Below are 8,942 nucleotides of genomic sequence, written 5' to 3'. Positions count from 1 at the left end.
GTCTGTGCCTCGGCCTCTGCTTTGAGGGGTGGAGCTGTTGCCGGTGGGGCCGTTGCTGCTGGGCTGTGGGGCAGTTACTGCTGGGGCCGTTACTGGCCGGCCATGGGGCCGCTTCGTGCAATGCCACCAGTGCTGCTCCTGCTGCTCCTGGAGCTGCTGCATGAGGCGGGGCAGGGCACTCCTGAGCCCCCTGCCCGCCAGGACCAGGCTCAGCCATGGGGGTCTCTGTCCCCTGTGGGTGGGTGGGTTTGGTCCCAGATCACCATCCCACAGCAGCTGGGGGCCAGCACAAGAGGAGTGGCGGGGCTGAAGCAGGCACGGTGCTGGGGGGCTCGGGGGAGGCTGGGAGAAGGGAGGGGAAGGGAGATTCAGCTGCAGAAGAGGGCTGGGGGACTACAGATGTGGTGGCAGCTGTAACAATGGCACCACAGCAGAGCTGCCTGCACCGTGATGGCTGCACCCACTCTGTGCTCCCCTTTGCTGTTCACAGCAGGCCTTGGCTCATGCTATTCCCAGCTCCGTGTTCCCAATTCTCCCCTTCTCTGCTTTTCTGTATGCACAAGGAGGCAGTGTCCTACGTCCTGAGGATTGAGGGGAGGCCGTACACCATCCACCTGCAGCAGCAGTGAGTTGGCCCTGGCACTGCCCTCCCTGACAGTGGCTGCCCTGCTCCCTGGTGGCTCCAGGACCTGCGAGAAGCTTGAGAAGCTCTGGGTAATGGCTGCTGTTGTAAGTACCTCACTTTGTGCCTCTCTTGTAGTGCCTTTTTATCGGATGATTTCCAGACTTACGTGTCCAGTGAGCAGGGATTTTTGCACTCTGATTCTGCCCACATTGAGGTAACCGGGCCTTGCTTTGGGCTGTTTGTTTGTCTCTGCCCAGGGCAGCTGGTGCAGCTGTCTGGGTGCTGGGTGGGATGGCCTGCCCAGCCATGGAAGGGGCTCCGTGTCCTCTCTCATGTCCCAGGGAGGCTGCCACTACTGGGGGTACATCGATGGCTTCCCCCGCTCGGCAGTGACCCTGGACACCTGCTCGGGGCTCAGGTAAGGCCCCAGCCCTGTCTCTGCTGCACTCCCTGGGGCAGCTGTGCTGGTGCCCAGCAGCAGGTGGGCAGTGCTGGTGCCCTGGCAGGGGTTTGCTGCAGTTTGAGAACGTGAGCTACGGGATCCAGCCCCTGGGCCGCTCCCCTGTGTCCCAGCACGTGCTGTATCGAGCGAGTGAGGCGCAGATGGCACAGACCCCCCCGGCCCACAGCACCCCCGAGGCAGGGCTGGGCGGGCTGGCGGCCTGGGAGATGTTGGACAAGGCCCCCGGGGATGAGGAGGTGAGCACTGCCTGTTCTCACATTGCTGCTGCTGTCCCTGTCCTGAGAGGAGGGGTCTGATTCTGCTGGGAGCTGTGGCCAGACACTTGGACACAAGCTTTGAAGAAGCACAGTCAATGACAGCAGTGAGGAGACCAGAATCCCATTTTCTCTTTTAGCCCCTCTCGGCCGCTGCACAATCTCCCAAGTACCTCACAGTATATGTGGTTATGGACAAGGCCTTGGTAAGTCTACACCAGCCACATTTTCCTTGTCTTTGCCTGACTTCTGTGAGCATGGAAATGGTAACATTTCCCAGCTTTTACATGGATTTGTTTTCTGTTTTGAAAAGTTGTGCATACTGTGGATTTTGTAGGAAAGAAGGAATTGGTAGCTCGTGTCTCCATGGCTCAGTGTTGAGAATAATTTCAGTGTTCCAACATTGACATGCTTCACCCTGATAGGCAACTTGTCTGCCCTCGTGTCCTCTTGGGTTGTTTTTCAGTACAACTATATGGGATCAGACCCGAATGCTGTGACGCACAACATAATCCAGGCCTTCAATTTAATCAACAACGTGAGTCCTTAAGTCTGGTTTGTACTGCAGTGCGATGGGGGACGAGGAGGATGCTGGTGTTAGCAGCAGCCACCTCTTTTCTAGCTTCTTTTAGGTTTAGGAGGATGTTAGGTAAAAAATTCCATGTTTCCTGAGCAGGTTTTCCCTCTGGACATGTCTGTGTGCCACAAAAGAACATCTTTGCCTGTGTGATGGCCATGTCTCGTGCAGATGTACAGATAAACAGGCAGTTTGCCTCAGGGCAGCCAAACCCCTGCATTTTGAGGACTCCTGGGTTGCTTCCCCCTGTGTGCAGTAGATCCCTGATCTCACTGATCCAATTAGCCTGCTTTCTCTCAGGTGGCTGTAACCAACTTCCAGTCCTCTTCTTTACTCCACTGGTGGTCTTATGGTCGACTTGTGTAATGAGAAGTTATTCCCAAAACCCCTAACAGTTATGAAGTTGTTGGACTTTGGCTCAGGCTTCTTGCTATATCTCTTTATTCTTTAGGTGTGTTCATTGTTTTTGGCTGCAGATTGAGGCACTGACAGCAGCAATTTACTTTTCCCCCGTGTTTACTGTGTGCAGTGTGGTGACTGCATGAAGGGAAGGTGTGAGAGTAAATGTTTCCTCTCTTATACTTGCAGATGTTTAATCCCCTTAATGTCACCATTGTGCTGTCCTCCCTGGAGCTGTGGGCAGAGGGGGATAAAATATCGACAGCAGGGGACATAGATGACCTTCTACAGCGATTTTTACAGTGGAAACAGTTGTCTATGAAGCCACAGGCACACAACATTGCTTCTCTCTTAGGGTAAGATAAAGGTTCATTACTGTTAAAGGTTACGTGGTAGCAATCAGTCAAACCAATGTAAGTTGAAACTTTGACAAATGCTTTTTTAAAAATCCATATTTCCTAAATCCTTAATATCCTTACAGTATTTCTTCCAAGACATTCCTCGCAGTGTTGCAGCAGCTGCAGTGGTGCCATCCATCCCTTGCCATCCACGCAGGCTGAGGTGTTGGGAAAGGTGGCAGCATTCCGGTCCCTGCCCAGCACCGGGCACAGCCTCCCACCACACAGACCCTGCCCCGGCTCCCCTGGGGACACCAAACACTTGGGGGCACCAAGGGGACTTGGGGTGTACAGAGGCAGCATCCTGCAGTGACCACAGCGAGGGGGCTCCCTGGGACCAGCAGTGACCCCACCTCTGTTCCAGCTACAGGGACCAAGGATCACTCGTGGGCGCAGCGGCTCCAGGAGAGGCGTGTCAGAGAGATGCTGCTGCCACGGTGGCTCTGGTATGGTCCCAGCTGTCCTCTCTGCCTGTCCCTCACCAGCCCAGGGCAGCAGGAGCAGGGCTGATGGGAATATGTGGGAGGATGTGTCTGGAGCAGGGATCTCTGCAAGGAACGCTCAGCTCTGGCTGCTCACCTCTCTCCTCCCTCCAGTACTGTGGGAACGTGACGCTGGAGTCCTTCTCCGTGCTCCTGGCACAGGTGCTGGGCCACAGCCTGGGCATGAGCTCCGACAGCCCCCGAGGCTGCAGCTGCCCCGGGCACATCTGCACCATGAGCCCCGAGGCGCTGTGAGTTTGCCGGGGGGCTGGGGCACACGGGCTGGGGGACAGGGGGGCTGCACGGTGTCCCCTTGTCAGAGGTGTCCTCTACCACTGTCATTCCACCGCAAAAAGTACAACAAATAAAATTCACAGACTCAAAAAGCCTCCAGGACCATGGAGTCCAACCTTTGACCAATCACCACCTTGTGGAGTGGACTGATCACTGAGTTCTGTTCTCCAGCAGTGGGGAGTCTGCCACCTCCCTGGGCAGCAATTCCAATGCCTGACCACTGTTTCAGTGAAGAAATACATGATTTTATTCCTCTAAGAAGAAAGAATTAATTAAATAGCAATTTAGTGCCTAATTTGACAAAAGAGACCTTTGCTCTCTAAAATGAAGGTACTTCAGAATGTTTTTCAATCTGTTAGTAATGAGCTGTAGATGAAGTGAATTAATAGACCCCTGAGGCCATCGTACCCTGTGGCAGTGTCTGGCCCAGCCCTTGACTTGCACAGAGCTTGGGGGGAGAGAGGGGCGGTGAATGCGTGACAAAAAAAAACGATAACTGCTTAATTTTAGACATTTCAGTGGGATGAAAGCCTTCAGTAACTGCAGCATCAGGGACTTCCAGACCTTCCTGAAGCAGGGCAGAAGCGGGTGCCTGTTCGGCAGCCCCCGGCTGAGCCGCGGGTCCCGCCGGAGCGCGGCCGTGTGCGGGAACCGAGTGGTGGAACCGGGCGAGCAGTGCGACTGCGGCACGGCACAGGTGGGACCGGGACCGGGACCGTGCCGGGCAAATCCCTGCCCTGTGCCCCCCAAACCCCCGCCCTGTGCCCCCCAAACCCCCGCCCTGTGCCCCCCAAACCCCTGCCTTGTGCCCGGCCAAACCCCTGCCCTGTGCCCCCCAAACCCCTGCCCTGTGCCCCCCAAACCCCTGCCCTGTGCCCCCCAAACCCCTGCCCTGTGCCCCCCAAACCTCTGCCCTGTGCCCCCCAAACCCCTGCCGTGTGCCCCCCCAAACCCCTGCCCTGTGCCCCCCAAACCTCTGCCCTGTGCCCCCCAAACCCCTGCCGTGTGCCCCCCCAAACCCCTGCCCTGTGCCCCCCAAACCCCTGCCCTGTGCCCCCCAAACCCCTGCCCTGTGCCCGGCCAAACCCCTGCCCTGTGCCCCCCAAACCCCCGCCCAGTGCCCGGCCAAACCCCTGCCCTGTGCCCCCCAAACCCCAGCCCTGTGCCCCCCCAAACCCCTGCCCTGTGCCCGGCCAGCCCCTGCCCTGTTTCCCCCAAACCCCCGCCCTGTGCCCCCCAAACCCCCGCCCTGTGCCCCCCAAACCCCTGCCCTGTGCCCGGCCAGCCCCTGGGACCGGGACCGGGCCCCCCAAACCCCTGCCCTGTGCCCCCCAAACCCCCGCCCTGTGCCCGGCCAAACCCCTGCCCTGTGCCCCCCAAACCCCTGCCCTGTGCCCCCCAAACCCCTGCCCTGTGCCCCCCAAACCCCTGCCCTGTGCCCCCCAAACCCCCGCCCTGTGCCCCCCAAACCCCCGCCCTGTGCCCGGCCAAACCCCTGCCCTGTGCCCCCCAAACCCCTGCCCTGTGCCCGGCCAAACCCCCGCCCTGTGCCCCCCAAACCCCTGCCCTGTGCCCCCCCAAACCCCTGCCCTGTGCCCCCCAAACCCCCGCCCTGTGCCCGGCCAGCCCCTGGAGATGGTTTCTGTGTGGCACCGATCTGGTGGCACCTTTACCTGTTTGTTCTGCTGGATGTTGCCCGAGTAAAACGGGGAGAGGAGGAGGAGAAGCTCGGGGGTAGAAAAAATAAAATAACATGGGTTTGCCATGTGTCCCCAGGAATGCCTGAAGGACAAGTGCTGCACTAAAACGTGCAGACTGAAGCCAAAAGCAAGATGTGCCTCTGGATTATGTTGTAGAAATTGTCAGGTAAGGGACATTTTTATAAGTATCACAAAATCCTTATTTATTTTTGGGCAAATGGTATGTTCCCATACTGACGGATAGAGCCAAACTTCTGCTGTGCAGTGGGAAAACTTCCTGGGGTTGGGCTTCCCAGCTCAGCCCTTGGGAACCCCTGGGGGGGAATATTACCCAGAGACTGTCCCAGGCAGTGTCACACCTGAGCCCCTCAGGAGGAAGGACCCTGAGGCCATGGTCAGAAGGGGTTGTGTGGGCTGAGCTGGCAGGTGAGGGAGGCTGCAGAGCTCCTCCTGCTCGGGCTGGCAGGTGAGGGAGGCTGCAGAGCTCCTCCTGCTCGGGCTGGCAGGTGAGGGAGGCTGCAGAGCTCCTCCTGCCCGGGCTGGGAGGCGAGGGAGGCTGCAGAGCTCCTCCTGCCCGGGCTGGGAGGCGAGGGAGGCTGCAGAGCTCCTCCTGCCCGGGCTGGCAGGTGAGGGAGGCTGCAGAGCTCCTCCTGCTCCCCAGTTCAAGCGGAGGAACTCGCTGTGCCGCCCGGCTGCCGATGCCCAGTGTGACCTGCCCGAGTTCTGCAGCGGCTCCTCGGCCTCGTGCCCGCCCGACGTGTACGTGCAGGATGGGCACGAGTGCGGGTATGGCACTGGCTACTGCTACCAGGGACGCTGCCAGTCCTCAGACCTGCATTGCAAGCGGCTCTATGGGAGAGGTAACACGCTGTGTGGGTGGCACTGGCACTGCTCAGGGGCAGGGTTGGCCACAGCATCACAGTTGCACATCTTGTACCTGTCCTCTTCAATGCACCAAGCTCGAGTGAGACTGGGGCTCCTGGAGAGAAGGCACAGCTCTAGGAAAGCATTTCAAGCTCTGGTTTGGCTCTGGTTAACAGAGTCCCCCAGTGCTTCACAGATAACAATGGAAAGAACAAAAAGCAAATTTTTTTTCTGTGGGCAAACTCAATCAGAGAACTTCCCCATTTGCTACTCCCCTGCTGATTTCTGAGGTTCAGGACTGCTGGGGGTTTGGGCAGGGATAGGTATGTTTTCTCTAATTAAATAATGAAAAATGAAGTTACTAGATACCATAATATGTTCCTTTGTGTTCCTTTTAATGGTAACAAATATTATTGCTAACTGTGTAGATTCCAAGAATGCTCCCAGGGTGTGTTACGAGGAGATCAATGGCCAGCGGGACAGGTTTGGGCACTGTGGGGTCGAGACCAACCGCAACTACCGGCACTGTACTTGGAGGTACGCTGGAGAGGGGCACTGGCTCTGCTAAAATGCATGTTTAATGGGATTGGGCAGTCAAGAGAAGTGTCAGGACTCCAGTTTATGGTGGGATTTCTGAAGCAATAAATACTTCTCTTTGTGTTCTCCTTGATATGGTGACTCTCCTTATGTCACAGATCCTCCCTTGGACCTCCCAGTCCTGCTGATGTTTTCACAGCAGACTGTGCTGTTTAATGTTCCATTGTTCATCAGGCAGGATCTGTGTGTGTGTGTGTCTGTTTGATACACATCCTGTGCAAATTGGCTTTCCAGGGATCTCAGGTGTGGGAAGTTAATCTGCACATACCCATCCTACAAGCCCTTCTCATCATCTGCTGCTGCCGTGATATACGCCCGAGTGCGGCACCATCTGTGTGTGTCTCTGAACTACCTGAATGTACCCATGTGGCTGGATCCGCTCCTGGTTCCTCCAGGAACAAAGTGTGGCACTGGAAGGGTAAGGAAATATTCTGCAATCATCTGAAATGGCAAATAGAAACTGTAAACAAGATCATAGAAACACTTGTTCCTTGCAGCAGTGTGCTTGATATTTAAAAACACTGTAAAAACTTGCAAACATGGCATTAAAGGTTTGGGGGGGTGTGAGCACTAAAATGACCTGGCTTCCGGGCAGAACTGTGGCTTCTTTGGCTTTTTTTAAAATTTTTTTTTATTAGTGTGTTTTCATTTCCCTTTGGGCCATAGCCTGATGTGCTGAGCACTGTATGGGTGAGGCAGTGCTGGGCTGGAGCTGCCATGGCTTTTCCAGGTGTGTATAAACAACACGTGCCACCCACTCTCGGTGCTGGGCCAGAACTGTGACAGCAAAGCAAAGTGCCACGGCCACGGCGTGAGTCCCACGGGTGCTGGGCTGGGGGGGTGGCCTGTGCGAGGTCACTGCACACCTGTACCCCTGGCTGGCCTTGCAGGTGTGCAACAACAAGGGCAACTGCCACTGCCACCCGGGCTGGCAGCCCCCCGACTGCCGCAGGAGGGGGTCACGCTGGGGGGGCAGCAGGGACAGCGGCCTGCAGCTGATAGAGGGAGGTGAGTGGGGCAGCCGTGGGGATGGCGTGGGCTGGGCTGGCAGTGCCTGTGCCTGGCTGGGCTGGCAGTGCCTGTGCCTGGCAGGGCTGGCAGTGCCTGTGCCTGGCAGGGCTGGCAGTGCCTGGCAGGGCTGGCAGTGCCTGTGCCCAGCAGGGCTGGTGGTGCCAGGCAGGGCTGGCAATGCCTGTGCCAGGCAGGGCTGGCAGTGCCTGTGCCTGGCAGTGCCCGTGCCCAGCTGGGCTGTCTCCTGCCAGGCCTGCAGCGAGCCCTGGAGGATGGTGAGATGGCCTGGCTGGTGCTGGGCTCCAGCCTGGTTCTGCTGCTCCTCACGGCGGCCCTGGGGCTCGGCCTGTGGCGGCAGCAGCTGCTGGACCCACACCACGGGGAAGGACGGCCGGGCACCCAGGGGTGAGTTGGTGCCCGGGGGAGGAGGGTGTGCAAGGGGGCCGAGGGGATCCCTGGAGAGGGGAGGGAGGGGGATAAGCTGATCCCCATGGGGACGTGAGGACACTGCCCAGCCTGAGGTGATCCTCGGGCAGAGGTGACCTCAGGCTGAGGCACTCCCTGAGCCAAGTCAGGTCCAAGGCCCCACTGTAGGTCCCCCACAGCACCAGCCAGGACATGGACAGGGAGGTGGAGCCAGATCTGGAGCTAAACCTGGAGCCAGACCCAGAGCTGACCCCGGAGCTGCAGACAGAGCCAGAGCCAGAGCTGGAGATGAAGACAGACACAGACCCAACACCAGAGTCAGCGCTGGGGCAGCACCATGGGCACTAATTAAAGGTGTTGGGCAAATCTGGTGTCATGGCCAGTGCCCCGTGGTTCTATGCTTACGTAGTTTATGTTTTTTGTCAGAATTAACCCTGCTCTCGGGGATGTCAGTCCTGCTGTGGTACCCCCGGGCTGGGAGCTGCACCCCACGGGGATGTCAGTCCTGCTGTGGTACCCCCGGGCTTGGAGCTGCACCCCGTGGGGATGTCAGTCCTGCTGTGGTACCCTGGCCCTTCCCTTCCCATGTACTCACAGTGTTTCCAGCTGCTGTGCACAGGCAGCACTCTCAGGGCTGCTTTTCCCCCACAAAGCTGCTGTTTGGGAAGGCCCTGCTCAGAGCATCCTGCTGACCCCCCTCTGGCAGTGGGACCCCACTGGCAGCCCCGGTGACCCCAGCACCGTGGGGAAAGCAGCAGCAGCACCCGCTGTGTTTGTGCATCTCTGGCCAGGTGCCAGCACCAACCACCGCCAGGCTGGGAGGCTGGTGGCCTGAGATGCTGCTGCCCCAGG

General features: G+C 58.1%; 1 protein-coding gene across 1 annotated transcript; it reads left to right on the top strand.

Moving 5' to 3' along the window:
* Positions 1-526: 526 nt before the first annotated feature.
* Positions 527-8,864, top strand: LOC100222224 (disintegrin and metalloproteinase domain-containing protein 32). Its single transcript, XM_030289749.4, has 18 exons — positions 527-625; positions 761-839; positions 967-1,043; positions 1,132-1,324; positions 1,483-1,548; positions 1,809-1,880; positions 2,508-2,674; positions 3,081-3,162; positions 3,313-3,449; positions 4,003-4,189; positions 5,269-5,358; positions 5,854-6,052; positions 6,485-6,593; positions 6,888-7,071; positions 7,384-7,464; positions 7,544-7,661; positions 7,916-8,069; positions 8,270-8,864. The coding sequence occupies exons 1-18, from the start codon at positions 555-557 to the stop codon at positions 8,436-8,438; spliced, it is 2,235 nt and encodes a 744-aa protein (XP_030145609.4). The 5' UTR covers positions 527-554; the 3' UTR covers positions 8,439-8,864.
* The last annotated feature ends 78 nt before the right edge of the window (positions 8,865-8,942 follow it).

Source organism: Taeniopygia guttata, chromosome 22 (assembly GCF_048771995.1).
Source record: "Taeniopygia guttata chromosome 22, bTaeGut7.mat, whole genome shotgun sequence".
Lineage (NCBI taxonomy): Eukaryota > Metazoa > Chordata > Aves > Passeriformes > Estrildidae > Taeniopygia > Taeniopygia guttata.
The sequence above is the reverse complement of the archived record's forward strand: the minus strand, read 5'-3'. Positions and strand labels throughout refer to the sequence as shown.